This window comes from Panthera onca, chromosome D3, assembly GCF_046562875.1.
Source record: "Panthera onca isolate mPanOnc1 chromosome D3, mPanOnc1 haplotype 2, whole genome shotgun sequence".
Taxonomy (NCBI): domain Eukaryota; kingdom Metazoa; phylum Chordata; class Mammalia; order Carnivora; family Felidae; genus Panthera; species Panthera onca.
The window spans coordinates 51,966,091-51,985,620 of NC_138350.1; the positions used below are offsets into that span (position 1 = coordinate 51,966,091).

General features: G+C 34.8%; 1 protein-coding gene across 2 annotated transcripts in view; it reads right to left on the bottom strand.

The window, feature by feature from the left end:
* Nucleotides 1-19,530, bottom strand: part of DSC3 (desmocollin 3) — a 47,918-nt gene that overhangs the window by 23,809 nt on the left and 4,579 nt on the right. For both annotated transcript variants that reach the window (XM_060613509.3, XM_060613510.3), the window contains exons 2-7: nucleotides 12,742-12,826; nucleotides 10,489-10,688; nucleotides 8,695-8,814; nucleotides 5,469-5,624; nucleotides 4,008-4,152; nucleotides 984-1,150 (exon numbers count right to left, since the gene is read on the bottom strand). In XM_060613509.3, the coding sequence (XP_060469492.2) occupies nucleotides 984-1,150; nucleotides 4,008-4,152; nucleotides 5,469-5,624; nucleotides 8,695-8,814; nucleotides 10,489-10,688; nucleotides 12,742-12,826 (873 nt within the window). The remainder of the gene's footprint in view (nucleotides 1-983; nucleotides 1,151-4,007; nucleotides 4,153-5,468; nucleotides 5,625-8,694; nucleotides 8,815-10,488; nucleotides 10,689-12,741; nucleotides 12,827-19,530) is intronic.

The window sequence follows — 19,530 nt, forward strand, 5'->3', positions numbered from 1 at the left end:
GTGCTTTATCACATAAAATGTACTGACCACACCCAAAAATAAAAATAATGACAAATAAAACCTTTGTGCTATTTTTGATTTCTTTCCGTGGCTTCTCATCATCCTTTCCTTTTTCTTTGGCAACCAATTCCACTGATTACTTCTGTACATTATCTGTCCAAGTCATATCGATCCTTCTATTTGTGTTATTCAGGGTGCAGTGGGAACCACTGAGTGTTTTAATAGAGCTATTTTGTACACATGAAATTGATTAATCTGCCTCAGTCAGGAATTCAGGTCTGTGAGTTAAACACAGGCTGACAAAATAGAGCAAGAGTAACAAAAATTAGAAGATTGAGTTCAATGATTTGTTTCTGGTGAGTCAATCAATCTTTCTGACTGTCACGTTTGTCCTCTATAGATTGGATGTAACAACCTACCTAGTCAAACGAGGAAATTATAAAGATCGAACATAATTATGCATGAAGAATTTGAACATAAAATGCTATATACCTGATAGTGTGCTAGTACTATGATCCAAATAGTGTTACAGATTTCATAATAAGCCATCAACTAATTCCTTCCTAATAAAAAGTACATATCCACAATAACTGGATAGGAATCCGCATGTGATCTAAACCCATGGAGCGTGCAAAATTAATTGTTCTACATGAGAATTGAAGGCTTTCCTGAGCTGAAACCAATTAGTCACACATAAGAACAGAATAATATTCAACAGCAGCGACTTTCATAAGAAATGTATTTTGTTCCCACTCCTTCTAAACACCAATTGATCTGTATTTCTATTCCAATGGCTTTCCTTACATAAGGAAACAGAAGTCATATTTAAAAAAAAAGCATATAACATGGCTGGAAATTCTTATTGTCTTACACCTAAATAAAAGAAAATAGAAACTCCTAAGTTCACGGGAGAGCAAACTACAGTAAATGGGGTAGGGATCTAAGCCCCTGGTAAAATTATATTCTAAGGAGTGGAAAGCTACCTCTCTGTCCAAATAATGAGCGACTGTGGTGATGACACCTGTGGTCGGATGCACAGAGAAGATCCCCGGGGACTTCGGGGTCTGCTCCAAAATGGTATACTTCAGGCGTGTGTGCATCGTATCCGGTTCATCTTTGTCTGTGGCACAAACCACTCCCACTGTAGTACCTACATGTTTTCCAAAAAAAAAAAAAAAAAAAAAAAGAAAAGAAAGAAAAGAGTCTTTGATTTGCAGAACTGCAAAACATATTTATGAATATCTACACTTTTCAAATTTTGACAATGGTAGTGGAAATCTAATTTTAAATGGGTTTCTTATGAGACATGTTCCATCTTTCAATAGCACCAATGAAGAGGGCTTCAAATTTATAATATAAACACTATGAGACTCTATATCAAGGCACACTTCTACTTTGCTCACAGTTAAAAAAAATTTGATAAGAAATTACTAAAAACTTATTTAAATGGCAATCAAGAATAATTTCAACACATATTCCCACATACTGCAATAACAAACCGAGCTGGAGAGAGAAATCATGTTTCCTAAGTAAATCAGATTTTTTAATTGAATTTCTGATTAATAGATAAATCAAGACTGACTTGGGGTATAACTGTATAAGTGGTCAACTTGACCTTTCACAGTCTAGTCTCTATTCCAGTATTTTTTCTTTTTTGTGCCAGTCTTTAACGTGTTTCATTATCTTTCACCCGCTTAGCATCCACACCGCACTGCCCTCAGCCCTACTTAATCCTCAGTAAGGGATTTCATACTATTCATCCTTCAGGGAGAATTTAGGTCAATTGTTTCTTCATTTGGAGCTATTAATATTTGTCATCTGTATGGAATGTAAGAGTATTGCTCAGGTAAAGGATTATACATATCAAAGAGTACAAACAGGTGGTATTGTCCAGTGTAAGGTCAGTGTTCCAATGCCCATGGAAATGTAATACATAGATCCACTTTGCCTATAGCCCAGTAAGGGCTGGCCTGAAGAACAAATACATAGACATATACAGTCACACACATATTCACACACACACACACACACACACGTTTGCTGAATACAGTATTTGAAGGAAATAAAAACCAATTAATGCCAGAAATATTAGTTTTAAATAGTTTTCACTGTAATGTCTTTAAAATTTGTATATATGTGTGTGTACATGAACAGATACATACACACACAGATAGATAAACATTATAGAGAATGTCCAGTTACATATTCATAAATAGTGACAAGACTTTTGCAGTGGATCAATATGAAGACATGAAGTAATTATCTTATTATGAGAAAACAAATGCTATTCATCTATGTTTGCATAGAAAACAAGTTCCTAATCTTTTTAAGGCAGAATATTTTCTTCCTGAGATTTTTACTGACAGGACACAAACACTATGTTAATTCTCTGGATTAAAAACTGTTTTACTTATCACAGAAAATCCTCCGAAAATCTTCAAAACCCCTTTTCATGAGCAGTATACTTAAATATTAGTTGAGCACCCCATGTCCCAAATTCTGTGTGTGAATTAAGGCAAACTCAAAGAACACCCAGCAGTTCAGAGTATCACAGCCCAAACTGGTCTGAACCTTCTCATGTGGGATGCTTAAAGTACCTCGGGTTCATCTGGGAATCAAAGTACTTGCCCTTGGTTCTCATCTATCACTATCATAAAGAAGAGAATTCTCAAGAAAGACTTTGAAACCAATAATCTCTCTTTGAAAAAAAAGTAAATTGTACCAGAGTCACAGTCACACTGAAGCTGAAAATATTATAGGTCATCTAATGTAATTAACTCCTTTTATAGGTCAGGGAACTCAAAGGGACTTCCACCATTTCCCACAGTGAATTAATAACAGACCCCAAATCAAAAACTAGGTTTTTTAAACTCCAAACCAACAATTTTTATTTTTTTAATTGTACCATATGAGTAATAAGGAGGCTAACATCTATGACATCAAATTATCCAAGTAAAATATAAAGGGGTATAGCAGATATAAAAATATACTGAAGACCTAAGTAACTACTAGAAACTTTAATAGGCAATTTAGCAAAGTCACCCTTTATGAATGAGTCCACATTCTTTCAACTTTATTATGAATGGCTACTTTCCATGTTGCAAGTCTCAGAAGACATCAGGGCCAACTAACCTGAACATTTTGGCTTTCCATGTCTGAGCAAGTATTTAGAATATGTGATGTAAGCTTCTCTAGAGTTATCCCCATATTCATTCCAAATTGGAAGTAGTAAAGTAGCAGTTTTAAGAAAAGAGGTAATATAAATTAGAGCTTTAAAAAATTGTGTTCTCAGTAGATGTCATTTAACACCTCCTTAAATAAAACCTAATATAAATATTGATATTAATTTTAATTTTATTGTAATTCTATCCTATATGTCCTGTATTAGAGAAGAGAATGATGATAAATCCACAAAATGATCAAGTGTAATAAAGTATATAAATTGAATATGATTCCAAGATTAAATAACTGTTATCCGCTTTTATAATTAATTGGTATCATATAGACCACACCAAACTCTTGTAATATCCTATAGGTTACACTCTGTTTGGATGTGATAGGATTAAATGTATTCTGGAAAGTAGATACTGGTTTGATATCATCTCAGGATAATCTGGTCTTGGTATAAAAAAACCCAATGTCTCAAAAAAATGTGCACAAAGATATTTAGCATAATACATTTTACTTTTAGAAGTTCTCTTACCATAAAGTCCAAAAGGAATAAGGATTGATTTAACTAAATGCAAGTCCTGAACCTCTGTACCTCAAAAAGTAAACTGAAAAGCAGCAATACAATGGGAAAATATTTGCAATGCAACAATAGGTTAATAACCTTAATATGTAAAGAGCATTTTTAGGTAGATTTAAAAAAAGAAACAGTTAAGAGCAAGATAAACACCAAGGAACATAAGAGCAAAGGAAATGCACATACAGTTCCTAAAAGAAAAAAATACGAATGGCAAAAGAAGCCATATGCAAGAAAGTTCAATTTAAAAAAGTTATCTTACCAAGTCTGCTACTTTCTGGAACTTCAAAATTATAAATAGCTTCTGTGAAAATAGGGTGGTTGTCATTTTCATCCTCCACTCTGATGGGCAGTGGAAGAGGCATGTCTGCTGAATACCCATCTGCAGTTGAGGCATAGGCAATCAACTGTAAAACAGGAAAAAACAATATCAATAGTCCACTAATACAAGATTCTAGCAAGAGAGAACACTATGCTTTACCTGCTACCTTCTTTGCAAATCTTTTCGATAACAAACCACTAAAAACTTCTACTCAATTCTTTTTTAATCACCCAAGCATCGAATGGAAAACACTTTAAGTACAGTAAAGAGCATCCAATATTTAGTAGAAAGGGCTACACTTTGAATAAAACCCCATAGTACAGCCAAGTCAGAGATAATTCTGTCCATTAGACTCAGATTATAGTCTTATTCTATCCATAATCCATATTCTATCCATAATCAGAAAGTTATACTGGGGACAACAATTAAACTCACTGCAAACAGAAAAATCCCTACTCTACATCATCTAAATAATACCATGATTTTTCCATTTGTAACTAGCAAAGCCCTTTTATTGTTTTACTTCATAAATCACATATTTATAAGAGTTTTTCTGACAAAATGCATTTACCAGTTTCCACATTGCTAAGTAATCGAAGGGCAATGTAATATCAAATAGAATGTATTTCTATTCAGCATGTGATTATAACACCGAGTTAAAAATTTTCTAACCAAAAGCAAAGAAATGTCATGTGGTGGACATCAGTCATATTTGCTTACGAGCATCTCTTCCTTCTTCTAGGAAGAGAATCCCTCTTTCCTATGGAGGAACATTCCCCCCTGCACCACAGGGATAACCACATGACCTCATACAATTTACCATATTACACTGAAAATTGTCTGAGTTATTCTCCATTGCTTGTAAGCTCATCAATATCAGAAGACTGGCTTATTAACCTTATTTGGATTTGGTCTCCCACTTTTGCTCCCTTATCTAGTTCCCAGACATGGTCAGAGAATCACACAAGTGGAAGGAGGGAAAAAAAAGAAAACTAAAAGAAGAAAAAGAAGAAGAAGAAGAAGAGGAAGAAGGAGGAGGAGGAGGAGGAGGAGGAGGAGGAGGAGGAGGAGAGAGGAGAGAAGACCCTTCTAATCAACTGTGGCCACGTCCTGGAGAGAGGAAAATGTAGCATGACCAGAGAGAGAAAGCACCTCATAAACAAAACCAACTCTTGGAAATATACTGGAATATACATCCAAATACAACTAAACCTCTTTGCTCATTTTAGGCTTACCTAACAGAAGTTAAGATAAAGAGCAAATCAAATATTCCAAAATACTGCACAACTTATTTCTTTTGACTCTAAGAAGAGAAGGAAGGAAGACAGAAAAGAGTCCATAGGGTATCAGAAGAAACACAGTTTAATCATTTAAAATCATGCATATCAATAAAACTCCTACATCAAAAACTTCATATTCTTCACGATCCACAGGCCGGGTACAATACAGATTTCCAGTGTCTCTTTCTATGAAAAATAAATTTAAAGGTTCTTGGTCAACTCCATGCCCACTTATTGAGTAGAAAATGGTATAGTTCTGTGCTGCATCAGATTGAACCTAAGAGGAAAAAAACACAGATGTAAAAATTTTAAATCAAAATCTGTTAAAATGCTATCTTTTTTATGTAGCTTATGCATTTATATCTTTTTATATTAAATACACTTTGGGAAAATAATAATCACATTTATCATTTCATCAACGCACAAAACAGTAAGAAGCATTCGGTAAAAGATTTTTTAAACTGCTCAATTTAATGAAAATAATGTTCAACATAAAGAGTAACCAAAGAAAATCTAATTAAAAACAATAAACCATAACCTATACAAGGAAGACTCTTCCTGGCAGAGGAAACATGAATAACAAAGGTGAGGGTTGTGTCTGGAGTGTTCAAGGTGTAGCAAAGAGGCCACTGTGACTGCAGCAGGGAAAGCCAGTAGTCAGCAAGAAGTAGGAGATAAGGCCACATCATATCAGGGATTTCAATGCTGTTGACTCTTCCCTACAAACAGGTGGAAAGCCATTGGAAACTTTAGACAAGAGTGATATTGTGTAAGTTATATTTTAAATAGATAATACTTGATGTTTTTTTAGGACTAAATGGGGGTGGGTGGGTAGGTAAGCAAAGAAGCAGGAAGACCACTTGGTTACTGTAAGAATTCATGGGAGTAATGATGGTTTGTTAGACAGCATGTAGCAGTAGAGATGGTGAGAAGTGCTTAGATTCTGCATATAATTTGAAGGTACAGCCAACAGGATTTGTCAATGGGTTGGACGTGTAGCGTGAAGATGACACTATGTCAGAGGGTGCTGACATCCCCTAATATCTATTCTGCCCATGTTCCTTTGTGTTAGAATTTATAGCTGAGTGCAAGATTGCCCAAAAGAAAGACACTTCCCAGGCTCCCTTACAATTAGGTGTGGCCACATGAAAAGATCACGTCAATGAGATATAACCAAAAATTATATATGCAAGGTCTAGACTGTGCCTAGAAAGTGAAGGAATGGGTCCCCCCATGTGGATACACAATGATGCACTCTCTTGAACCTGCAGAGATGGTCAAACTAAAAAAAAAAAAAAAATGCCTAGGTCCCTGGTGATTTTTTTATATTAAATATCTCTACCAGATCATACTTTCACATCAAATAAATAAATCTGTCATGCATAAGCCACTTAGTGACATTTTGGTTCCTGAATTATTTGCTACCCCATCATGGAGGAAACAGCATGTCCCTTGGTTGTGGATTCTGCAGTGTAGCTTGGAGACTCATTCCTGAAAGTTCAACCTAAAGTTTGTTTCTTCAGTCCCCGCCACAATTCTATAAATGGCTTATGTGCTGTAATAAATCACTCTCTGTTAACTACTTAGAGAGACGTATGTTCTCTACAACTAAAACCTTACCAAACCGACTCTGATGCCCTAACAACTGAAAGAATGAGGTGTCATTAACTGAGATGGTTGGATGTTTTTAGGAGAAAACACACATTTTTTGTTTTCTGCATATGTTAAGTTTGAAATATCCGTTAAGCTTTCAAGTAGAAATCGCAATTAGGCAGTCTGTCCTAGAAATATGAAGTCTTAAGTCTCCAATAGATAACAGTACTCAAAGCTACAAGACTGGATGAGATTATCAAGGCAGTGAATATAAAGAAACAAGAGACAAGGTTCGTGGGTCGAGCCTGGAGCTCTCCAAAGTTCACAGAAGAGGAAACATGGGAATGAGGAAAAACTAGCAAAACATAGTATGAAAGAGTGGCCAGGGAGGTAAATGGACAACCAGATGAGTGGTGTTCTAGAAGCCAAGTGAATAAAGTATTTGGAGGAAGAGGGAAGGGTCAGCTATGGCAAATGTACACATGTCAAGGAAATGAGGACTGAGAAGTGGTGACAAGATTAGCGATGCAAAGGCTAAAATCAGCTATGATAAGTATAACTTTGGTAATCAGAAATCATGTCTTAATATGCTTCATCAGTGCTTAAAATACAAAATTTGAGGGGTGGCTGGGTGGTTCAATCAGTTAAATGTCTGACTCTTGATTTTGGCTCAGATAATGATCTCATGGTTCGTGGGATTGAGCGCTGCATTGGGCTCTGTGCTGACAGCACAGAGCCTGCCTGGGATTCTCTCTCTCCCTCTGCCCCTCTACCCCTCTTGTGCTCTTTCTCACTCAAAAATAAATAAATATTAAATATATATATATATATATTTTTTTTTTTTTTTGAAAAGGAAAAATAAGGTCTAGCGATGAATAGAATTTTTGAAAAAGTGCGAAAGACACTGGAAAGACAGTTAAAAACATCAACAAATAGGACATGGATCCCACCGCTGGAATGAAACATCAGCCACAATAACAGAAAAAAGCAAGCACCAGGCCACAGCCCTACTTCAGCAACGGCTTTCATTGTATGTGTTCCATGTAGATCTTTATGAAAAGTAAACTTGACCTGATTAAAAACTTCTCCTTGTTTTTAGGAAAAAGTTGAACTCCCTAACAGGACACACACGGTCCATTATGGTTTAATGTCTACCTGTGTCCTCTGCCTCATCTCCCTGCTCCAGCCCCATCATAAGTAGGAGGACTCCTCCAACGAGCTCGTCTTCTCCACAATTATTTACTTGCACAATGTTTTCATCCTTCAGGTCCACCCTCTGCTGTCTCCTCCTCTAAGTCTTTCCTTGATTTGTACCACATTTCATCTCAGGACTCGGTGCTGACCCCATGAATTCTCAGATCACCCAAACCATCTCTACCACAGCACCTATCACTCAGTATTGTAACCACCTGCCTACCCTTCTTCCTCACTAGAATAGCCTACAGGAGAGCAAGGGTATGACTAAATTTATTTCTAGTGTCGTACTTACAGCAGTACCTTCCATGGGACATAGTAGGTGCTCAAGAAGTAGCTGCTAAACAAATGAAAAAACTAATAAAGATCTTTTAGTGGCTGCATTCTCTCTCATACTATTCTTAGTTTTTTAGTGATTTTCTCATTTTACTCACTTTTATTATACTTCATGAAAATCTTCAATCAAATCTGCTTATTTAAATGTCTAAAGAGTTGTGAAGCCTGAACAAAACAGGCTCTGGAATCAAAACCTTCCCAATCAGAAAGAATGTAAAACCTACTTGTTGAAGAAACAAAGGGAAGGGGCCCAGTGAATTCTCTTGCATTGAACAGGGAATAGGGGCCCATCTCCTCTTGGAACGCCTGAGAACGGCTTCTTTAGCATGTCTTTTCCTCAGCACCTGAATTTAGAGAAAGGAAATTAGATAAATAAAAGTACCACAGCCAATGACGACATTGTTACAAATGAGTAGCCGGTCCCTAAACCTAATGCCTCCCTGGAGGCTCAGTCTCAGGAGTTTTTTAAAGTATTTTTTAAGGTTTTTTTGCATTAGGTGGGTAAGAAAGAATGCATCCACATTTTAAAGGTTTCATAAACTGAAGAATTTCATTTTGTATATCTTTCTAACACTGACCATACTTTCAAGGTTAGGAAAATCATCAGTGCACTCTTAGTTTTCCTTCTTTCCCAAATACACATAGTGAACACATTCTCTTTATAACAATCTATAGATGGCCCTTACCTGTTCTTTCTGCTAAAACCTCAGTCTCAGAAGAACCAGAGCAAGAAAATGCATGCTCTTCATTGCCTTATCACTCCCATCTGCACTCTCCAATATGGTAGCTCTAGCCATAGGCTGACTACAGCAAGACCTTGGATTGCAAGTAAGTAACTTGTTCCGAGAGGGTTGCAAGACGAGCAAACATTTCTAATAAATTTTAATTTGATAAATGAGCGATGTCTTGCAATACAAGTAGTATGTGACATCGAACGTCACATGATCATAACTGAGCCAATGGTTCTTGAAATTTCCTTTGATATACAAATGCTTCGGATTACAAGCATGTTTCTGGAACAAATTATATTCACAAACCACGGTTTTACTGTATTTAAATTTAAATTGATTATAATTAAATAAAATGTAAAATTCCATCCTTCAGTGGCACTAGCCACATGCCGAGTGCTCAGTAGCCATTAATATTGGGCTACTAGATCAGGCCATGCCGATTACAGAACATTTCCATCACTGCAAAAAGTTGGATGGGACTTTTTAGTGATTTCTATTTCATTTCATGGTGTTGCAAGGAAGAAACTTATTTCCTGAGAATTAATACATAAATAATTTTATTAAACATTTATTGATGTGCTAAAGAGTCATTTAAATTAATTTTATCATTAATACACTTAATGTATTACACTTAAGACGGATTCATTGTAATCCACTCTAAACCTTTAATCTTTTTTGTGACTGCTTTCACAATGGCGTTTCTCATGATGTGGAATCTAGAACTGCCAATACCATGCCACATATACTTTTATTCATACCTACACACTTCAGGATTTCCATCCTATTTTAACACCAGAATCACTGTGACACTTGAAATCAACCTCTTATTCACGGGGAACCTCTGCGCCTAACGTGAATTTAACATACACCTATTGACTCGGGAATTAGGTATTACTGAGACCATAAGCAGAAAAAGGATCAATTTGTGCCCTCAACAACTACAGACAAATTGTTTACACAAATAAAAAATCCCAAATGCTTATAAAAGAGGGGCAACCAAACTGACAGACACGGACACATGAAGGCAATTAGTTGGACTTTAGAAGTGGAAGAAGCCTTCCCAAAGGAGATGCCATGTAGATTTCACAAGGCCAAACCCAAAGCCAATGTTCAGCCTGTGTTGGTGGGGAAAAGGGGGGAAGAAAGAGAGGGAGGGAGAGAAAGCAAACTGAAGGGAAAGGAGAAGAGGAGGATTAAAAACCCAATTATCTTTTTGTCCTCTTTGCAATTTTTAATGAAATATTTAAATGAAAAGCACGCCTGAAAATATCAACGTGTTTTGAATACCTTCTTCTGATGTTCCAGGAGCACCTTAATCTCCTTCTGTGCCTGTGTCCTGGAGTCAGAAAGCCATATGGTGAATGATCTTTTCTCATCAGACAACACCACGGTGCTAGTTGTGTATACTGATCCATCATCTAGAACTCTGAAATCAGGGTCACCTGACCGGATGAGGTCTGCAGACCTGAGGCACTCTTTCAAATTAACTGCAAGCAAAAGTTTCCAAGTTGTAAAGTAGAAACACATGCAAAAGAAAAAAAAAAAAAAAAAGACATGTTAAGATAATGTATACATTTTCTTCAGAATCATGAAGTAGAATGAAATAAATCAATCACTCTGCATTTACCAAATATCTTAACTAGTTTTCTTCACATGTATAAAAAATGATACTTTTCTTTCAGTTAAAAAGGAATTCTTGGGCACCTGGGTGGCTCAGTTGGTTGGGCATCCGACTTCAGCTCAGGTCATGATCTCACAGTTCATGGGTTCAAGCCCTGCAGCAGGCTCTGTGCCGACAGCTTAGAGCCTGGAGCCTGTTTGGATTCTATCTCTCCCCCCTCTCTGCTCCTCCCTCATTCATGCTTTGTCTCTCTCTGTCTCCCAAAAATAATTAAAAGTTAGAAAAAAAATTTTTAATTAAAAAAATAACTCAATTGTATACAGGCATGAAAGTGTTTTTCAACCTTTATGTGCTTCTAAAAGACTTATAAAAATGATCTATTAAAGAGGAGTGTGTGTGGCAATCACGAAGAAGCCGAGATATAACGCCCCCACACACAGCTGAATAAACACACACAGCTGAATAAACAAACAGAAAAGTTTTCCTCAACACCACAGTCTGAGTCTTTTAAGATACACCTGTCTTCAGCCAGATGTTGTACACATGATCCCAAAGAGTAACAGACGGTATGAATTTAGCAAATAGTCAAGGAAGAAAAGTCTATCTTTGTTTTTTTTTTAGATTTTATTTTTAAGTAATCTCTACACCCAACATGGAGCTCGAACCCCCACCCCAAGATCAAGAGTCGCATGCTTCACCAACTGAGCCAGCCAGGAGCCCCAGAAAAGTCTCTTTGAATTCTTCCCACTGGCACTTTTTTGTTACATGCCTCCCCCAAGCCACCGGCTCCCCTTCCGCTCTTAGTTCTCTTCGTGTTCCTATTCCGAGCTTTCCAGGGCTCCCCACTGAAACCCCGCATGCACGTCTCCTCTCCCTGGGAGTTTTCCCAGGTAAAAAAGTAATAAAATATAAATATCAATGTAAGTAGTTTAAAACTTCGGTCAGAAATATCAAATCCATCTCATTCTTCAACTATCCGGTTTAACAACAACCAAACTGATACATTAATGTTCACTTAAGGAATAACTTCTCATAGGATTCCTATGTTACTCATGTAAAGTGTTTTCACTTTAATCCAAATCTGTCACAGATGGAAACATGTAATCAAAAAGAAGTGAACATCTTTAGTAATGATGACATATTTCTCTCTTCACATTTTTGGCAAAATAACTTCTGGTCTATCCCCTCAAAGGAACACCCCTGACCTCTCTTTTACATCCTTTTTCTTCTTCCTTTTCTTAGGAATGAAAGTGACATTTACTTAATAAAAATTAAATGAGGCACTTAACCACAAATGAGACACTTTGCTGAAAAAGTAAATTTGGTATCTTTGGGACAAGCTATAGCTCTAAAAAAAACCACAAAAACAAAAACAAAAACAAACAAAACAACAACCATGATACTTTCTTCTAATATTCCTATACCACATGGCAAGTCCACCTGGGCAGAGCTTCCCAGCTGTTGGAAAAGTTTGAGGTTCCCCAAATTCTCCATGTGAAAATGGCTGATGAAGTTCAGTTTTGAAAGGAATGGCTCATCTTGTGGTGTGCCTCAAGGCAGCTCTAGCATTGATAAAAATACTGCTCTGATTTTCTCAGCTACTTATCAATATTTCTCCAATGCTTAGAATCCTAGGGTAATGAAAGGGCTACATTCTACATTTAACTCTTCATGTAATCTCTAAACTGTTAAAACATAAATTACTGCAAAAACGTGGATTAGAACATTTGCACTAGAATCAACCACAGAATTCCATGGAATTATAAAAAACAGAATATATATTTCAAACCATCTTGAATTGTATCTAAATATAAATAGATTAAGGCTAAACCCAAAAGGCAAAGGTTGGATAACATGCTCTTTTCAGCATAACGAAACTAAATTTCTGTTTTAAAACCACTTGTTTTGAAATGTCTCACCTCTGCCAACTATTTTGTCTGCCTCTAGTTTGGAAGGTATATTAAATGTCACCTTTTTGCAGGCTTCACAGGCAAAACTGAAGACCTAGAATTAAAAAAAAAAAGTCACATTAATACAGTATAGAATAAAGAATAAGGTTTCAAATAAACAAGAAAAATAAGTCCTAGAGATCCACTGTTAACTGTAACTGTATCATAGTTAACTGTATCATATTATGTACTTAAAATTTTTGCTAAAAGAATAGATTTTATGTTCAGAGCTCTGTCATAAAAAAATAATAGAAATAAAGAGGGTGAGAGGAAACTTTTAGAAATGATGGATATATTTATGCCAAAGACTGTGGTGATGATTTGACAGATGTATACTTATCTCCAAACTCATCAAATTGTATATGTAAACCTGTACAGCTTTTTGTATGTCAATCTTAACTCAATAAAGTTGTTTACAAAAAAAGAATAAAAGCACATGATTATCTCAATAGATGCAAGCAACTGACAAAACCCAACTTCTATTTACCATTAAGAGTCCTCAACAAACTAGGACTAAAAAGAAATTTGCTCAACATGATAAAGGGCATCTATGGAAAACTTAGAACCAATATCATACTTAATAAAAAAGACTGGATGCTTTCCTTTGACATCAGGAACAAGACAATGATGTCCTTTCTCACCACTGCTATTCAACATTATATGGAAACTTCTAGACTGGGTAATTGCACATGTGCACATGCACACATAAATTAAAGGCATCTCGATTGGGAAGGAAGAAGAAAAATAGTCTCTATTTGCAGATGATGTGATCTTGTACATAGAAAATCCCAAAGAATCCACTAAAAAAAAACTATCAAAAATCATAAATGAGTTCAGTAAGATTGCAAGATACAAGATCAACATACAGAAGTCAATTACATTCCTATACACTAGCAATATAAAACTCTGGAAACAGAAGTAAGCAACCACTTCCTTTCACAACAGGTGTTCCATCTTCATGGATCAGAAGATATATTTCCACAATTCACCAAACAGATTCAATGCAATCCTTATTAAAATCTCAAAAGTATTTTTCCAAAAATTAAAAATTAATCCCTGTAGAAATGCAAGGGACCCAAAGACCCAAATAAATTTGAAAACAACAAAGTTGTAGGACTCACATTTCCCATTTTCAAAATTGACTACAAAGATACAATCATCAAGGCAGAGTGGTACTAGCATAAAGGTAAGTGTAGAGACAAATAGGACAGAACTGAAATCCCATAACTTAGCCTGTACCTTTGTGGTTAGCCAATTTTTGGCAAAGGTTTCAATAAGTTCAAGGGAAAGAAGCAGTCTTTTCAACAAATGGTGTTGAGATCATTAAATATCCTCATTAAGAAAATGAATTTGAACCCCTACCTCATACCATGTGTAAAATTAATTCAAAGTGGATCACAGACCTAAAGAACTAAAACTGTTGAAGAAAACTAAAAAACAAATCTTAATGATCTTAGGTTAGGCAATGATATCTTATAACACCAAAAGCACAAATGGTAAAAGAGCAATTAATAGGACTTAATCAAATTTAAAACTTTTGCTTCTCAAAAGATACCATATAGAAAGTGAAATTACAACCTAGAGAATGGGAGAAAATATTTTCTAATCACATAGCAATAAAGGACTTATATCAAAAAAAAAAAAAAAAAAAAACGTTTACAATTCAATAATAAAAAGACAAACAACATAAAAAATGGGCAAAGGGTTTGAACAGATTTTATCCAAAGATGTATAAACAGCCAATGAGCGAATGAAAAGATGCCCAACATCCTTAGGCACTACAGTCATGCAAACCACAGTGAGATACCCATGAGGATGGCTAAAATAAACAAGACAGAAAATTACAAGTGTTGCCAAGGATGTAGAAAAACTGGAACCCTCATGCATTGCTGGTGGAAACATAAAATGGTGTGGCAAATTTGGAACACAGTTTGGCAGTTTCTTAAAAAAAGTTAATCATATACAACATATAATCCAGCAATTTCACTCCTACCCTTAAGAAATAAAAACCTATGTCCATGGAAAAACTTGTATATGAATATTCACAGCAACATTACTTACAATAACAAAAAAAAGTGGAAACAACCCACATGTCCATTAGGTTATGAATGAATAGACAAAATGTGATACATTCAAATGGAATACCATTCAGCCATAAAAAGAGACAAGGAGCTGGTGTAATGCTACGATACCAATATGGATAAACCTAAAAAAACATTATGCTCAGTGAAAGAAATGACACAAAAGAGCACATACTGTATGATTTCACTTATAAAAACGTCCAAAAGAGGCAAATATACAGAAACAGACTAGATTAGTTGCCTAGGACTGGGGGTAGGATTGGGGAGTGGCTATAAATGAGCATGAGACTTCTTTTTAAGATGATAGAAATGTTCTAAAATTAGATTGTGGTAATGATTGTGCATTCTCTAAGTTTGCTAAATTGTAGTGAGCTGCACACAGCATAGGTGAGTTTTATGGAATATACATTATTATCTTGAAAAAGCAGTTTTAAAAAATGATATAAAAACCATAAAAATCACTCTTTCCACGCCCACCTCTACAAATCGGCAGTGAGCAGTATCCCAAATTTACAAATTCATGTAAGTAGCTTTAGCAAAACAAAACTGGATAATAACCACAAAAATGTATTTCATTTCTGATATAATCAAATATAAAACAAGTTCCTTCATAAAATTAAAAGATTTTAAAACATGGTGGTAACAAACTGTATACACATATGCATATATGCATAATCAAATCTTATGCTAATATGTGCTCTAAATATTACTGCAATGTAAGATCTATCAATGATAGATCTATCTACATTTATCTACTTGAGGAAAACAACTCAAAAATAGAGTCAATATGTAATAGTATTGTTTATTTTAAATATAGTAATCAAAAAAGTCATTTTCAGAAAGTCATAATCATATTGCTGTTACAATAAAGTAATAAGTTATTTGTTCTTAAAAACAATTCAACTGAATTGTCTCTAAGAATATAGTTGTCGCCACGGGTGAAAAATGGTTTTATTTAATAATGTACCCATTGGTCCAAATAAGTTTTAGCTCTATAGTTGGTATTTCTGAATATCAATAGAAAGCCATGTTCAATACGTTTTAATCACAACTGTTTAAAAAAAATACTTGAAGATAAATATGAAATGTTTAAATCAAATAGAACATACTAAAATAAATATGCATGTACATTTTCAGATTTTCAAATTAATATTTTGCAATTTTTGCTTCATTTTTCATAAGTTTATTTATTTTGTTTCAATAACCTCTACACCCAACGTGGGGTTTGAACTCACAATCCAAGATCAAGAGTCTCATGCTCTTCTAACTGAGCCAGCCAGGCACTCCTTCATTTCATTTTTTTAATTAAAATGTACAGATGTGGCTATGCTCTATTCCATTTCCTTCCTCTTCTTCAAGGAATAGTTTCTTCTAAGTTGGCATTTATACTTCCCTTGTAGGCTTTTGTACTTTTATTATAGACGCATGTGCCTATAAAGTATAAGCTGATACTGTGCACAGCTTGTGTCTTCATGCGTCCTTTTACAACTTGTATTTTTCACTCAACAATACATTTAAGATTTTTCTGTGAATATACCACAGTTTATTTTTCTCATTCTCCTATGAAGGCCATTTAGATTATATTCTTGTTTCCTACTTTCTCTATTACAAATGACACTACAGTAAACAGCCTTACAGGTGCAAGATATTGAGATGCATACCTGCAATAGAGACACATGACGATCTCCAATTCCAATAACTACTGCCAACTTGTTGTCCAGTGTACTAACATAAATTTATTTCATGTCCCCCAGAGTATTAGATACCTCTATTTCTCATATCCTCTACTCCAATTCATTATACTTGACTTTTCTAACTGTTGCCAATCTTACAGCTGATGCTTTAATGTGCATTTTCTTAATTTCTAGTGAGACTGAACATCACTTCTTGTGTTAATTTGTCATTTACCTCCTGTAAATCATCGGTTGCTCTCATTTAGTCATTTTTGTATTGTTTGTCTTTTTTAAATCAGATTTTACTTGTAGGCTTAGGTGGTTTGCTTTTTTAATCTTTTAGTGGTATCTTTTGATAATCAGTGCTTCACTTTGAAAGTAGTCAAATTTATTAAGTATTTCCTTTAGTTTTTTAAAGTAGTCAGTTTCATTAAAACTTTCCTCCAGTTAATACTTTTGTATATTAATATCTCCCCTCTGCCCTATCATAAACACACTATCTGATATTTATTTACAAAAATTTTAAAGTTACTTCCAACTTTTAAATCTTTTACTCATCTGGAATTATTTTGTGTGTGATGCACTGTAGATACCTAATCTTGTCCTTTGCCATATGGATAGCCAACTATCTAGAACCATCATTGAGTAGTTCTTCCCTTCTTAACTAATAACGATACTGCTGCATATATCATATGCATGGACCCCAATTATAGAATCTATTTCAGGACTCTGCATTATTTCATCAGAGTTTATCTCTACACCAACACTATATAGTTTTAATTAACATAGCTTTATTATAGATTGCAGTATTTGTTATGGTGACCCAATCCTTATTATCTTCCTTTAAATTATGTTTGTTGTCTGTTTGTTTTTTTAGCCTTCTACTCTTTCAAAAAATTCTTATGACCAGCTGACCAAGTCCATGAAAACCCTTTCTAGGGTTTGCTTGCTTGCTTTTACTAGTCCTTGCTTACTTTTACTACTTCTCAGTAGTTTGTTGAAGAAGTGTAGGATTTCACATGTAGCTAATCCTATAGCTGGCAAAATGGCAGATTTCTTCCTTAAATCCTTAACCTCTTTTCCTATTGCTGTTACATATTTTATCTCATGTATGTCCTCGTTAGGACCTCCAGTAGCTGCTGAATAGGGACAGCTATAGTGACCATTGTGGATTTGTTTCTAACTTTAAAGATGACACATTTACCATTTCACCATTCATTATGAGTTTCCTTCCTTCCTTCCTTCCTTCCTTCCTTCCTTCCTTCCTCCCTCCCTCCCTCCCTCCTGCCTCTTTTCCTTTCCTTTCCTTTCCTTTCCTATCCTGTCCTCTTTTCCATTTTTTCTTTCTTCCTTTCTCTTTTTTTCAATCATTAAGTATTGTTAGGTATGCTTCAGTATGTTAAAAAAATAAAGTACATTCCCCTACACTCCTAGTCTACTAAGAATATTTTATAGCAATAAAAATAATTTCTTGCTTAGTTTGAAACATAATAATTTTTCTCTCTGAATATATTACTATGTTAAACTACAATAATAGATTTTCTAATGTGAAACCATTTTTTCCATTCCTGAGACAAATCTTGCATGGACATGCTAACTTTTCAAATATGTTATTGGTTTGGCTTGTTGGTATCTATTTTAGTACTTCAAATATATGTTCATAAGTGAGATCAGGCTACTATTTTTCAATATCATAAATCCTTACTAAATGAGTTAAAGACAGTTCCACTTTTTTCCGTCCTTTGAAACAATTTACATAAGATAGAGATTATCCATTCCATATAATTATGGAAGAATTCACCTACCACAAGCCTGGACTCGATGAATATATTGATGAATATATATTGATGAATATATGAAGGTGTCTGTGTGTGAAGACATTTAGCTTTTAATTCAATATCTTTAATGGTTTTAAGTCTATTTAAGTTTTGTATACCTCTTTGAGCCAATGTTGGTAATTTGTATTTTGTAGGAAATTGCTCATTTTGTCTGTATTTTCAAATTAATTGAAATAATACATTAATATTACTATCTGTTTGTCTAAAACATCTGTCTTCTCCATGACTGTACCTCCTTTTATTCCTAATATTGCTTTATCTTTGTCTTCTCTATTGTTTACTTGCCCAATCATAGTAGCATTTGTGTTTACTTTCAAAGAATAGCTTTTGGTTTTGTTGATCTCTATTGCTTGTTTCTTTTTTTAATGTTCTTTGTAAGACAAAGTATACATACAAAATACTATATATATATGTATATATATATATATATACATATATATATATACACACACACACACACATACTTACATACACATATAGCGTACATGTGTGTTTTAAGAAACAATAAGATGAACACTAGGGCACTCACCTTCAAAGTTAAGAAATAAAATATTACTATTATTTTCAATGTTTCTATATATCGCTCCTCAGTAGCATTTTCTTCCCTCCCACACCCCTAAAACTCAGGTAATCACTAGTGGATGATTTTTGTGTTAATCATTTACTTTCCTGCCTCTGCTTAATTTTATCCCATGTGTATGTGTCTTTTTTTTTAATTTTTTTTTAACGTTTATTTATTTTTGAGACAGAAAGAGACAGAGCATAAATGGGGGAGGGTCAGAGAGAGGGAGACACAGAATCTGAAGCAGGCCCCAGGCTCCGAGCTGTCAGCACAGAGCCGGACGCGGGGCTCGAACTCACAAACCGTGAGATCATGACCTGAGCCAAAGTCAACCGCTCAACTGACTGAGCCACCCAGGCACCCCTATGTATATGTGTCTTTAAAGAAGATAATTTTATTTTGCCAATTTTTAGCTTTTACGTATATGCAGCCATATGCTAATTATATGCTACTTGATTTCATTGCTCAAATTATGTTTGTGAAATTTATCCATGCTGAACATACAGAGAGGTTCATTCATTTTCATTGCTATATAGGACATCATTAGAAATAATGCACAATTAATTCATTAATATAATTTTTGAAAGGGATAATATTCATATATA